The 14,867-nt window shown below is 41.8% G+C and overlaps 1 protein-coding gene across 1 annotated transcript in view; it reads right to left on the reverse strand.

Annotated features, from left to right (window-relative positions):
- Positions 1-14,867, reverse strand: part of ITGA8 (integrin subunit alpha 8) — a 172,878-nt gene that overhangs the window by 117,864 nt on the left and 40,147 nt on the right. The window contains exons 12-13 of the mRNA XM_073334109.1: positions 10,957-11,162; positions 784-975 (exon numbers count right to left, since the gene is read on the reverse strand). Coding sequence (XP_073190210.1) covers positions 784-975; positions 10,957-11,162 — 398 coding nt within the window. The remainder of the gene's footprint in view (positions 1-783; positions 976-10,956; positions 11,163-14,867) is intronic.

Genomic DNA, 14,867 nt, shown 5'->3' on the forward strand with positions numbered 1-14,867 from the left:
TAGTATGTACTGATCCTAGAAGAAGGAGTGAATGGCATCAGATTAAAAGGATATTGTCCATTTAGGCAGCATATGGTCCTGGAATGCTGCTTCAAGCTGGAAGGACTTCACTAAAAAAAAGCATGCAGTAGTGGTATAATCTTGATAAATACCATTGGATGTCTGTAAACTATTCATTGTTAAGAAAAATTCAAAACAAACTAAAAAGGAAGAATCTGTATAACAGAGTGCAAATAAGGTCATGGAAAGACCTAAATAAAATCTGTGACACAAATTATGGAATCTTTTTGCATTCTCTCTGCTTTTTGTAATGAGGTCAAAAGCAATTAGGAACCTATATATAGAGAGTTCAGCAGCTATTTGGAAAGCAAAGCTCTAAGGAAAACAACTAGCAACAAACACAACCAAGTCAGTCTCTTCCCTTATAACATGACATGGTTTTAATTAAGGAAGAATGTCAGCATGGAGCAGACCTATAAGCTCAGTAGGAATGAGTGCATTCAAATGTTGAGTGGGGAATAAGGGTTAAGCTTTTTTTCTGTAAACTTCACATGTTTTATGTTAATGTAACTGTTTAAGCCCTTGCATTTCTGATGATGTCTCTTGACAGGAAAGGGAGTATTTGTTTTGTCTGACTTTAAGTTCTCAGGAAAACATTGCTAGAACTACACAAAAAACTGTGTCTATTCTTTATTGCGACCTCTGCCTTCCAAAAGGAACAGTTTAGATGCATTTTCCAGAGAATGTAGGTATGAAATTCCCTCTCTTATGGAAAAATCTTACCTGGGTAATCATTCTTGTCTATGTCTGAGTCTCCTCTTAGAGTAAAGCCAAATCCCGCAGGCATGGACTGTGACCCCCAGGCTCCATTGAGAACCTGCGAAGGGTTAGCATTTAACCCATTCCTGTGTCCATTGTAAATGAACACTTTGCCTCTTCTGTCTTCGCCTGCGAATGGTGCACCAATTGCAATGTCTGCAATAGAGTAAAAAGAGTTGACAACATTAAAACAAAGACAGAATTAACTCCGACAGGGAAAGTAGACCAGAGGGACCTGTGTTCTGTGTTAACAAGAGCTGGGGCTTAATCATTTTTTCTTTATTGCATAGATTCTATTTCAAGACAAATACGTAAAAATAGTGCTTTAATAGTGCTTTAGTGTTTCAAACTTTCATGCCTATAGTTGTAATGAATGCATATTTATATGAAAGGGGCCTCACATTGCAATAGACAGACAACACACGTCTATTATTAATTGCACATTTTCCTTTGTCATGTTTTTACAGCAATCAACAAGATTTAACAAACTGAGACTGAAATAATGGCTAATGTTACATTCATCTGTTTAAACTAAACACACACTGTGTGATGTTCCCTGTTTTCTCCATCACCTAATTAATTAGCAGCAGCTCTTTAAGAAGGTCTGCTTTGTGGCTTGTCCTTTTTCCAGCTTAAAAAAAAATTCAATGACTGCAAAAAAATACATTGTTGAACAGCCAACTTTACAGCATGCAGAAGGGAAAACAAGAGTGGCGTGGAGTAACAGCATAAGATCAGTTTTCAGAGTAACAGCCATGTTAGTCTGTATTCGCAAAAAGAAAAGGAGTACTTGTGGCACCTTAGAGACTAACCAATTTATCTGAGCATGAGCTTTCGTGAGCTACAGCTCACTTCATCGGAAGCATACCGTGGAAACTGCAGAAGACATTATATACACACAGAGACCATGAAACAATCAGTTTTGTTTGTATGTAAAACACCTTACCATGAAATGGGAAACATCCCCTTTGTTTTCATGACCAATAAAAATAAATAAATAGTATAAAAAAAGCTTTTGAGGAGTATCTTGGAGAAGAGATAAATACAGCATAATAGACAGGCCCACAGGGAATGCAAAGCTGTAATTCACTCAAGGGACTCTCTGGATCTCTTAAACCAGGAGAATAAGCTGGAGCAGTTCACGAAAGGAGCAGATCCCCGAAAGTGAATTTATTCTATTAACTGATGTAGGGCCATATTCTATTTAGAATGTATATTCTTTATGTATAACAAACCCTCCCTTGCTACTTTTCAGGTACAAAAATCAAAGAAACAGCCATGATGACTAAGTAGACAGTCTGAGTTTATCAGCTAAAAGACAATGGCCAACATTTTCAAACTGATGAGAGATTTTGGGTGTGTAGCTTAAGTTTCTTAAGAGGGCTGAGCACCTGTCTGCTGACAGTCAGGCACCTTTAATGTGTCTCCAGCTAGAACCCCAGATCACTACCACTTTAAAAGCCTTGGCCAGTGGATGGAGAAAATAATCTCTGATGGACAGGATGGAAGACATGAGGACAGATTTTTAAAGGTATTTAGGCCCCTAAAAATGCAGCTAGGCACGTAGTGGAATTTGCAAATGCCCTTAGGTGCCCAGTTTCCACAAATCAATGGGAGTTAGGCCCCTAGGCACTTTTGACAAGAGATCCTCATAAATGCTTCAGCTATGACTGTGAGCAAGATGCTCTACCTCTCTGAACCTCAATCAGCTCATCTACACAACTGGGGAAGAAGCAGAACACCTCCTTTTAAACTGATGCTGTATCGAATCAAATACCTTTATAAAAACATCATCTTACATTTTAATCCATATTATTACGAGCTGAGTTAAAACCTCTTTAAGATGGATGTGTGAATGAGTTCTCCATTTAAGCCAGTTGTAAGAGACAGTTAAGGAGCCACACCCAAAACAAAGCCTACTAGAGTCTACCCAGAAACTAGCACTAGGTGGACAGAGGGCTTGACCGGATGGGTGTGTGGGGTGGAGGGAATTGACAGAAAAGAAGGGCTTGCCTACACTTAAAACATTAAAGCAGCAAAGCTGTACCACTGCAGGTGTGTGACTTGTAGACACTACCTACACCCACGAGAGGGGTTCTTCCATTGGCATGGGTAATTCACCTGTCCAAGAGGCAGTAGCTAGATCGATGGAAGAATTTCTCTGTCGTCCTAGCACTGTCTGTACGGGGACTTAGGTCAGCTTAACAGCACCACTCAGGGATGTGGATTTTTCATGGCCTGTACTGACATAGTGAAATCGTCCTAATTACCTAGTGTAGAGTAGACCAGGTCTAAAAACAGACTAAGTCAGAGAGACAGACTGAAGGAGCAGCTGAAAGCATGTGCCTGACCCTGGAAGAAACCTGGGGAGAGGTTTTTGGGTCAGGGGTGCTGGCGGAAAAGACTGCTCTTGAAGCTGTGAGCAAAAGAAGCTATTTCCTGTTATTTGATTCCCTCTGCATTCAGATACACAGGACTTTGTACATTCTTTGTAAATAAACAAAACTGCTTCAAAGAAATACCTATCACCAATCTTTGCTCCGAACTGGAACACCCACAGGGACCCAAACTTTGACTAGCCATTCGGGTCAAAAAGGGGCAATTCTGGTCTGAACAGTGGGATCTAGTTTCCAAGGAGAGAGATTGTGAGCTGGGTACTCCTATTGAATCAAGATGGAACAAATGGAAGTGCTTGCAGAAATCAAAAGCGGCCAGTAGGATTTAAAACAAAAGCTGGAGGTTTTGCAGGAATTGCTCAGAGATGATTGCAGACTCAGATGAGATCTCTATTGGAGCAGCAGCAATGACAAAGTGCCTGGACAGAATGGGGAAACCCACACAGGCTTGAATGGTAAAAGAGATTGATGAAATGATCAGCAACGTGACTGCCATTTGCTATGTTTTGGGGGATAACCCAGACCAATAAGGGGTTCTGTCACCACCTGCCCTGTAACTGTGGGTGCCCATATGCTATGCAGCTTTGGTTCAGACCCGACACAGTAGCATTCCCACAAGCACAAGGTCTCACCCTGGCTTCCACCAGCCGAGTTATTCTTTGCAACGTGACCCCAACAGCCCTTCCAGTCTCAAGTCTCCCCAAGTCCATCCACCCGAGTTCTTAACTACCAGACTCTTGGCCTTTTTCTCTCTGGCTTGTCATCCCCAAAGGAGTGAAATGAGCCCCCCAGGCACAAGCTTCCTTTGTGGGGGACACTCCACACAGATTACACAGCTGACATGGGTTTGGGGTAAAAATAAACAAAAGAGTTATTTAATAGAAATAAATAACAGCAGCTTGAAATATGAAATTGTAAGGGGAAACAAACACATACAAGTTACACAGAAAATAAACAAAGATGCAACAGGCTTTACTCTTCCAAATTAGATTACAGTCCCTTTCCTAATACAAGTTACCTATTGCCTTAGAACAGTTTACCATCATGCCCCCTGTCAGGGGATCCAGAGTTTCACAGATAGTTCCTGCTAAGTGACTGTCCCTCAGTTTCTGAAAACCTTTCACTTCAAACCACTTCCATTTTAAAAACAAGTTTTTTTTCAGGGTTTTTTCCATCCGTCACTACAAAGTGGGGATATCCTGTTGTCTTAATGTCTTCCCATTAACTTTAATGGCCTTTTCCTGGGTGTACAATGGATTATTACTTGTTCCTGTTTTTGTGCTCCTCGCTCCTGCAAGGTGTATTTGACATTGTAGTACAGGTTATGAACAGAGTTTTTTTTCTCTCTCTCTCTTCATAACCAGTCTGTAAACATATCTCATAATGACCATCAAGTTACAAGCTTTCATAAAAGACCTTACTGAACATATTTCTGTACACAATAACATTGGATACAATCAGTTGATTCAATTGATTATTCATTGGGGTTCAGATCCCCCTGTTCTCTCCTTGGGTTGTGTGGACCCTGATTGTCACACCGTTAGCCACGGGTTTTTCCACAAAATAGCAGACAGCAAGCAAGCTTTAGCTAATCTGGAACTTGCCAACCAAAATGAGCTGCAGCAAGGATTTATGGAACTAAAAATTCAGCTCCAGAAGGAAACTGAAGGGTCACTGAGCACAGTGGAAGGCTGTTGAGATACTGAGCTAGTCAAAGGACTTGGGTAAGACCAGACATTTACAACAGTTTTCTATCCTGTTCATAACTAGAGAGACGTTGGGAACAGTGATACAAAACCCCACTATCTCTGTGGGCAAAACTCCCTGGGAGGCTTATTTGTGTCAGTTCAATATTCCAGCTCAGATGAATGGCTGGGAAGAGGGACACAATGAGCCCTGTAAATACAGCTCTGTCTCCAATATGTATGCAAGGAGGGAGTCTAGTGTGGTTAATGACCACATTGAATGACTGGAATAAATGACACATGTAGTTTGTAAAACAAGGAAAATTTGCAATAATGCAAAAATTAAAGAGAACAGTTCAGACAAATGCTCGTACTGTGACAAAACTGGTCATAAAAAGGATTGTTATACATTTAAGACAGGCCAAGACAGACTGTCACAGGTATCTAGTGGAAACCTCTCCCCCAGTCTGGGAAATGTGGGGACACCAAGCTGAAGGGGCAACGCTTGGAGGAAGAATGATCATCTCCACAGTTTTTGTTTAGATTTGGGCAGTTAAACAATAGTAACCGGAGTTTGGCTATTGTGTGTGTGATAGCATCTGTGATGTGTACAGGAATTATTGACACATGCTCAAACATAACAGTTATGAGACCAGACACACTAAAAAGGCCACGGAATAGGGGATGCAAAACTGAACAACCTAAATTGGTCTCAAATGGAGATGGTATCTGTCCAAAACCTGGGAAGTTGGGTTTGAAGATGAGACCTCTGAAATTTGAGCTGGGTGGCTGAACTAGTGGATGAGCAAGTAATTGGAGTGGATTTCATTATGGCTAACAACTATGTACTCAATAATAGGAAAGGTGTCTTACAAATTCAATCTGTGGAAATGACCTTTAAAAATATGGCCCAGGTGAGATAAATGGCCTATAGGTCTGCTCCCAGGTGCAGAAACCACTATAACAGCTATATGCTGTGGCAGCTTGCCAGCAAAGGAAAGAAGGAGAGTGCTTGAACCCTGTTATGAAATCAGGGTCTTGGGGCAATCTTAGCTTTCAAAGCTCTCGTGGCTCTGAAATAAGAACTGATCCCTGTTCATTTGCTGAATGTTTCCAACAAGCGTCAAATAGTTAAAAAAGGCGGGTGGGGCCAAGGGGGAGGGAGGAACTGTAGTTGCAAAATGTGAATTGGTAGATCTGGTTAATGCTGGTATTGAAGAAAACTACAAGGTAGAAGACGGAGAAGGTGAGCTTCCAGAATTTCTATTGGACCTGTTGCAGCACGGTGTTGTACACTGGGGAACAGCAGAACTGTTTAAGAGACTTTCTGGTTAGAAATCAGGAGCTGTTCTCCTAGTCCAAAAGAGACATAGGTTGTACTACACTGGTGCAGCACAAAATTGATGGCGGGCGGCGGAGGAATCTGACCCTCACTGTTACCAGGAGCAGAAAGGGAAGAGGCACTACAGACCATCAACGAAATGCATCAGGAAGATATTATTGAGCCTTCAACCAATCCTTAGGCCTCCTGCATAGCTCTGGTTAAGCAAAAAGATGGCAACACAAGATTCTGTCTGGAATATAGAAAACTAAATGAAGTCACTTAAAAAGGATTCTTATCTATTACCATGAACAGATGATACCCTAGATACTGTAGCACATTGTCTGGTTTTCCACACTGGATCTTAATAGTCGGTACTGGCCAGTGGAAGTGGATGCAAAAGACAAGGGGAAAACTGCTTTCACAGCAGGACAATGCTTGTGGCCATTTAAAGTGTTGGTTTTGACTTGTGTTTGCCACCTTAGAGAGGATAACGGGGAGGGTATTACATGACATGCCCCTCTCAGCCTGTCTATTTTATCCTGGTGCATGCAAAAACATTTTAACAGGAACTAAAACATTTAAAAATGGTCTGTGATAAGTTGAAGGCAGCCAATTTGAAACTGAACCCAAAGAAACGTTAGTTGTTTCAAAAAGAGGTAATCTACCTTGGGTATACAATTAGTGAGGAGGGAATTTCCACTGACAAAAAGAAAATTGAGGCTGTACAGAGCTGACCAACTCCCCAAACACTCACAGATGTGCAGAGTTTTATAAGGCTCTGTTCCCATTACAGAAGGTTCATTTGTGGGTTTGCCATTATTGCAAAACCACGGCATATGTTGGGTGAGAAAGAGAAACCATTTCAATGGTCAGCAGAGTGTGATGTAGCATAAGGCTCTAATAACTGCTCCTTTCTTGGCTTATCCATGTTTTGAAACCCCTTTCATACTGGACACAGATGCTATTGCTCATGCTTTGAGGGAAGTATCGACAAAAGAACACAAGGGAATTGAGAGGGTGGTAGCTTATTATAGCAAAAGTCTAAGTTTTCCTGAGAGAAATTATAGCACCACCTGAAAGGAACTCCTATGAGTGGCTTGTATGGGAGGAAGTATATGGTTAGGGCAGACCATGCTTCATTGCAATGGCTCTTTAGATTCAGAAATCCCGAGGGACAGCTACCAGATTGCCATAGCAGTGCTGTGATTTAACAATTACACACAGGCCTGGCCATAAGTATGGCAATGTCGATGCCTTAAGCAGGACAGCAAGGAATGAGTTGCTCAAGGGGAGGAGTGTGCCTTCCTTCCTCCCTCAAATTCGCATTAGAGCTCATGTTCTTGGTTCATCCTTGAACAAGGGAAGTGGGGCTGCAGGAATGGACCCTAGAGCAACTAAAAATCTTCCTAACGAGAGGATCCTGATTTCAGGATAGCGTGTGACTGATTTCAGGAAAATCAAATGGAAAACACAGCCACCCTGGAATGTAATGTCACCTCACAACACCACAGTAAAAGCTTCCTAGTCACAATGGGAAAGCTTGGAATTTAAAGTTGAAATATTGTATAGGAAATGGGAGAAACCAGGGCGGGATGAGCACAGGTACCAACGGACTGTACTAGATACACCAAAAAAGGAGTGTCTGAGGTTATGTTGTGGATCTTAAAACTGCAAAACCCTTAGCCAAGCTAAGGGAGAATTTCTATTGTGTAAAATGCAAGCAGAATTGTTAGTATATAGGTCTGTTTGCTAGCCTGGGACAGAATTTTGGGTTGGACTTTTTGATACTCTTATACTAAAATGTGTAAACAAGGGACAAAGACACTGTGATGTTGCTTCTTCCTAGTCAGCAGGATTTGTTAGTACAATGGGACCAGATAAGAGCAGTTAAAGTGTTACTTGAGAGCACAATTTAAAATTGCCTCAACCCCTATCTCAAGGCAAAGTCAAGCAACCAGTCGGGAGGGGAAAAAGGACTTGGGAGGGGAGGTATAAAACACTAAAAAACCAAAGAAATGCCCATACCTCACTTGAGCACAAACTCACTCTCCTTAACCCTCCCAGACCCAAAATGGAACATGACCCTAAGTTGTAAGGGGTGGGACTGTGGGTGTGCATTGCAGGTATATTTGAGCCTGTAAAGGAGGAGGAGGAGGTGGGAACAGGGAAATGGAGAATGGGAAATGAAAATGGGGAATAGGGAATGGGGTCACAGGCAAGGCTCTGTGGCTTCAGAGCTGGGAAGGGAGACATGGGGTAAATGCTCTGCAGAGTCAGAGCTGGGAATGGAACATTGGGAAACAGACTCTGCTGGTGTGTAGAGCTATGGATAGGTTTGCTTGGAACTAACCCCAATAAACATTGCATTGTCTGAACTTTGGACTTCTGGTCTTCTGCTTTCTGTCAGCGAGACAAGAACTGGGGAGAGGGTAAGGGAAAGCCTTCTAACAAGGATGTAGAAAGTTGGTGCAGGAAAAGTAATGTTTGCATTGCAAAGAAGGGTCCTCCTAAACCTGGGAGAGCCCCTGTCATAAATACAAAGGGAAGAGTAAACCCCTTTGAAATCCCCCCTGGCCAGGGGAAAGCTCCTCTCACCTGTAAAGGGTTAAGAAGCTAAAGGTAACCTCGCTGGCACCTGACCAAAATGACCAATGAGGAGACAAGATACTTTCAAAAGCTGGGAGGAGGGAGAGAAACAAAGGGTCTGTGGGTCTGTCTATATTCTGTCTTTGCTGGGGATAGACCAGGAATGGAGTCTTAGAACTTTTAGTAAGTAATCTAGATAGGTACGTGTTAGATTATGATTTCTTTAAATGGCTGAGAAAAGAACTGTGCTGAATAGAATAACTATTTCTGTCTGTGTATCTTTTTTGTAACTTAAGGTTATGCCTAGAGGGGCTCTCTATGTTTTGAATCTAATTACCCTGTAAGGTATCTACCATCCTGATTTTACAGGGGGGATTTCTTTATTTCTATTTACTTCTATTTTTATTAAAAGTCTTCTTGTAAGAAAACTGAATGCTTTTTCATTGTTCTCAGATCCAAGGGTTTGGGTCTGTGGTCACCTATGCAAATTGGTGAGGCTTTTTATCCAACATTTCCCAGGAAAGGGGGGGTGCAAGTGTTGGGAGGATTGTTCATTGATCTTAAGATCCAAGGGTCTGGGTCTGTGGTCACCTAGGCAAATTGGTGAGGCTTTTTACCAAACCTTGTCCAGGAAGTGGGGTGCAAGGTTTTGGGAAGTATTTTTTGGGGAAAGACGTTTCCAAACAGCTCTTCCCCAGTAACCAGTATTAGTTTGGTGGTGGTAGCGGCCAATCCAAGGACAAAGGGTGGAATATTTTGTACCTTGGGGAAGTTTTGACCTAAGCTGGTAAAGATAAGCTTAGGAGGTTTTTCATGCAGGTCCCCACATCTGTACCCTAGAGTTCAGAGTGGGGGAGGAACCTTGACAGCCCCCTTGCAACAGTATCCTGTGGGGACACCAATGGAGCTCATTGCTGTTGATGTTCTTGGGCCGTTCCTTGAGATGGAGGCTGGCAAGTAATAGTTGCTGGTAGCTATGGACTACTTCACAAAATAGCCTATGGCTTTCCAAGCAGAAATCAATAGGCTGTGGCAGTAATAGGGGTCTAGTGAATGAATTCTTCACCAGATTTGGAGTTCCATGTGAGTTACACACAGATCAAGGGAGAAACTTTGAATCCAAAGTGTTTCAACAGATTTGTGAGGTTCTAGGCATACACAAAACTTGCACCCACCCCAGCACACCCACAATCTGAAGGGATGGTGGAAAAGTTCAATAGGACTTTGGGCGGTCAGTTGGCTACCTTTGCAGAACAGCACCAAAGGGGCTGGGAGTAGCATTTCTCATTCCTTTTGATGGCTTATAGAACAGTAGTCAATGAGAGTGCAAAGTCTACCCCATGTCTGGGCATGAGCTAAGTATCCCAACAAACCTCTTGTAAAGAGTTCCTGAAGAGGAACAAAGCTGACTGGGTTAAAAAGGGGCAACAATATTAAAGTGTTAATGTATGTTCAGCGTTAGCATTGACGTCAATGGGACTATTCATTTAAGTTTAACAGGATATGGCACTTAATTTCCTCTTTGTTAGGATTAGTCAATGTGTCAGGAATTCAGCTGGCTCTGGGCATGGTTGCCTAGCAACCCAGGGAGCTCAGCTGGGCCCAATAAACCTTCACTAAGTGACTGTGCTCCTTGATGGGGCTGAAGGGTCAACAGGTCACCATTTAAGGACCAACAGGAGCACAGTGGCAGTTCAATGCATTCTATGCCCAAAGCTGCACCAGACCTGCTTCCTGTCCATCCCTTGCTCCACCCCAGGCCTGCTCTGCTCCAGGCCTACTCACTGCCTGCCTCTGAACCCCCTGATTTATAACTCCTGGTTCTGATCACTGCCTTGTCTCTTGACCACAACTCCGGCTCTGCCCTTTGCTTCTGCTCTGACCACTAAGCAAGACTCCTACTCCAATCACTAGGTCACACTGTGTGACACAGAGATTCTCATCACTTTACACATTTACATGTTAAAAATGGAATGGTTGCAGAAAAACAAACATGTATATTGTTTTATTTGGCTTTTTTCACAAACATCTTCTAAATCCTGTAGTTCTCTTCAAGAACTGGGAAAAGCCATTTTAAGACCTGAAGTACCATCATATTCAGTACAAAGGCAATTTGCTTGCAACATATAATATATTAATTAAGTACCGTTATATCCATCCTGGTTGAGATCTCCAAGATGCGCGATGGCACTGCCGAATCTACCAAACACTTCAATGCCCGACAGTATCTGTGCATCTCGGAAGTAGGAAGCACTTTCCTGCAAGTACAGGTAAACCTGCCCTACTTCCTTAGGTTTACTCTCAAATTCACGCTCCATGAAGAGGGGGGCACCAACTAGGATGTCATCTAAACTAGAGGAATAAAAACAAAACCAAATGTCAATGGGAAATTCAGCCAAATGACATGATTCTGGAAGAAGTGAGAAAGTAGCAGAAATAGCCTCACAAAAAATGTGGTTCAGAGATATAAACCAATAATATCAAATGGGTATGTGGGGCCTGATTCAAAGCCTGCTGAAGTTAATAGGAAAACTCACATTGACTTCAGTGAGACAAAGTGAGTGAGATGAGAATATCTATTAAACCAACTTCTTTTGATGGGAGAGACGAGCTTTCAAGCAACATTGACTTCAATGGCAGGCTCATGGCATGGAAATCCTCTGTTACTGTGAAACCCTATTATTACTTGACTGTAATATATTTAATTTTGGCAATGGTATTTCTCTGTCAGGCCAATAAACTTTATTTAATTGAGAGCAGAGCTTTTTCTACCTTAAGCCTGAAATGGTCTCTGAAAAGCCTTCCCAGCAAGGAACCAACACAATGAGAGAGACACAACAAGTTCTAATATGTCTTAACTCTTATGTAAAAAGCATATAAAATTTAGGAGGAGTTAAACCAACAGGGCTCTATAGAAATGTAATACGGCTGTTTAGCTAATATTCTAAATCATATAGAATATAACAGAGAATGAGATCTTTTCTATGTTTTTAACCACCATATAGAACTGAAATTTTATAAGTTGCTTCACAACACCTATAGAAATATTATTTTCTATAAATTTGATAGAACTTCTCCATAAGGAAAACTGTAATTTAAAATGTAAAGTTCCATTTATTTAGTTCTTCCATGGTTGTAAATATTAGATACCATCCTATGCTACACATATCCTGAAAAGGAAGGAAGCGGATGATGAATGAACAAACAAATATTAAAGCTGTCGGGTTTTTTTCCCCACACTAAAATACCCCAAATCTTTCTCTTTTTATGAAAGATGCTAGTGGTTTGGACAGCATGTTAGTTGAAATTGCTGACTGCCACAAAAAGAGAACATGCTATTTGTGTCCTATGAATGCTGTATTTTACCAATTGTTTTACAATTATTTAGCATACACTATATATTACACAGTAGCTCTATCATCCTCCCAGCATTCATTATTGTTATTATTTTATTAACAGTACAATATAGAGGCCCCCACTGAGATTGGGGCTTAGCTGTGTTAAGTGTAATATAAATCATTTAGTAAGAGATGGTCCCTGCTCCAAAATCTTTACAATCTAACCAGATAAGAGAGACAAAGGAAAGGGGAAGAAAAAGGGGGTATTTTACACAGGGGAACTGAGGCACAGAGCGAATAAGAGACAGATTTTTAAGGGTCAGATAGACACCTAGTGGGATTTTCAAAAGCACTTACATGTCTAACTCTCAATGGGAGTTGGGCACCTCGACACTTCTGAAAAATCTCACTAGGTGCATATGAGTATTTGTAGATGCATAAACATCTTTAAAAAGGCCCTAAGTGACTTGCCTAAGGGCACACTGAAAGACCATAGCCAGGTCAAGAATTGAAGCCACATCTCCTGAGTCTCAGGGCAGGTCTGCAGTACAGCTGGGATCGATGCTCTGAGATTGATCCACCAGCGGTCGATTTAGCGGGTCTAGTAAAGACCTGCCAAATCGACTGCAGATTGCTCTCCAGTTGACCCCTGTATTCTACTCCCAACGAGAAAAGTAAGGTAAGTCGATGGGAGATTTTCTGCCGTTGCCCCCCTGCGGCGTAGACCTGGCAGTAACTCGACCTAAGGTACATTGACTCCAGCTATGTTATTCACAAAGTTGGAGTTGCGTAGCGTAGGTAGACATAGGCTCAGTCTAGTGCCTTCACTGCAGGACCAATCCTTTGTAAATTAGTGTTGTAAGTAACAAGGTAAATTTTCAGTACCTGCCCTGCCCTGGGGTGACTTGTGCCCTGGGGCCAATAAAAGGAGCAGTCTTTGTACGTGAAGAATAGGTCCATCAATGGCTATTAGCCAGGATGGGCAGGGACGGTGTCCCTAGCCTCTGTTTGCCAGAAGCTGAGAATGGGTGACAGGGGATGGATCCACTTGATGATTACCTGTTCTGTTCATTCCTTCTGGGGCACCTGGCATTGGCCATTGTTGGAAGACAGGATACTGGGCTAGATGGACCTTTGGTCTGACCCAGTATGGCGGTTCTTATGTTCTTACTCCCCTGACCAAAAGAACTGCTGTTGCATCTGGCATTGCATAGGGAACACAAGTGAGAGGCATGCAAACTGAGCCTTTCCCATACACACCCACCAATGCTAGGGCCAAATACAATCTGATCCTTAGAAATCTGGTTGGAGGGAGATGGGAAACCCTTCAAAGGGAGAGCCCAGAACTATGTGTTGTAAACAAATATAGTCACCTAGGTTACTATTAAGAACTTAGATTACTTACAGTGAATTTAAATGTCCAGAGCAAGCTTTTGGCACAAGCTTGCAGCTGGGGGGTGGGGGAGACGGGGTACTAACGTGGCTTTAAGCCATCTTTATAGTCTCCTAATTCTGGGCTGCCTAGGGGCATCCACCTAAGCTACAAACACCCAGTCCCTAAATGCCTATGGGTAAGAGCACTTCCTGACATCCCCATAGTGCTCAGCTTCACCACCTTCATGCCCCCAACACACCCCCTACATTAGAGCTTGCAGTGGGGCCCTTTTAGTGCAAGGTAAGCTCCCTTTTGCAAAGCTTGTTCCAGTGGGAACTCTTCCCTGGCCAAACCCAAGGCTCTAATGTCTCTTTATGCATTACCACAGCAATGTATAAGGGCTTCAGCAGAGGGGAGAATTCCACACACACACACACACACTTTACTTGTCACTCTCCATGATCCTCATTTACTTGTTTGCATTTCTCTCAATGTGGATAATAAAAAGCAATAAATCAGTCTCACTTTTGGTTTATAGCTAATTTTACTTTCCCAGTTCTAGTACCTCAATGTTTCAGTTTCAAGCACTGCAGAGGAATTGGTTGGTTGGTTATCAACACTTGTGTCCTTGGCTTTTTTAATTGCGGATATATTTCAGTTGCTGTAAGGTTTTGTAGAGGTTTATTTTTACAAAATGTGGATCTGAGCCAAATTAAAGTTGACACCATCCCTTTTAAAAGGCAGCAGGAGTAAAAATAAGAAGACGGAAAGCCGCCAAATGGTGATATATAACCATAACTGTAGTTCAATCTATGGGGGGTATTTTAATAAGTTTCATTAGATTCATTTCACTACTGCACCATGATGTTGTAGTTAACATAAATCAACATATTTATGTTTGTTCCAGCACATAAATGTGACTAGCCAGTATTGCTTCCTTTCTAATAAAACAACATTAAAAAGCACAAGCTGACCACCTGCTGGAATTTTATGCAATTCTTTTGTATCCTGGTGAGTAATAAACAGCAGGAGTATGGGAAGTGTCAATAGTTTAAAGTGTAACTATGTGGAGCTTTGATATAGTACAAATAAAAGACTGGTAAATATTTTATTCCACTGTTTTTCTTGGATATATGGTTTCAACCTAAAAAGAAAAATTTCCTTCGTCTTCTTGCTAAGAATTTGTCTATAAATTTATTACAAAATGGAAGTTTCTAGTTTCAATAGCTGATTTATTTGTAAAAGTGGTGGACACAACTGTAGGACGGCAATAAACCAAGATTTTCTTGTGTCCCTAAAACACTTGCAGACTTTACATCAAGAATAGCCCTGGAACATTTAGTT

The sequence above is a fragment of the Lepidochelys kempii genome, chromosome 2 (genome assembly GCF_965140265.1).
Source record: "Lepidochelys kempii isolate rLepKem1 chromosome 2, rLepKem1.hap2, whole genome shotgun sequence".
Lineage (NCBI taxonomy): Eukaryota > Metazoa > Chordata > Testudines > Cheloniidae > Lepidochelys > Lepidochelys kempii.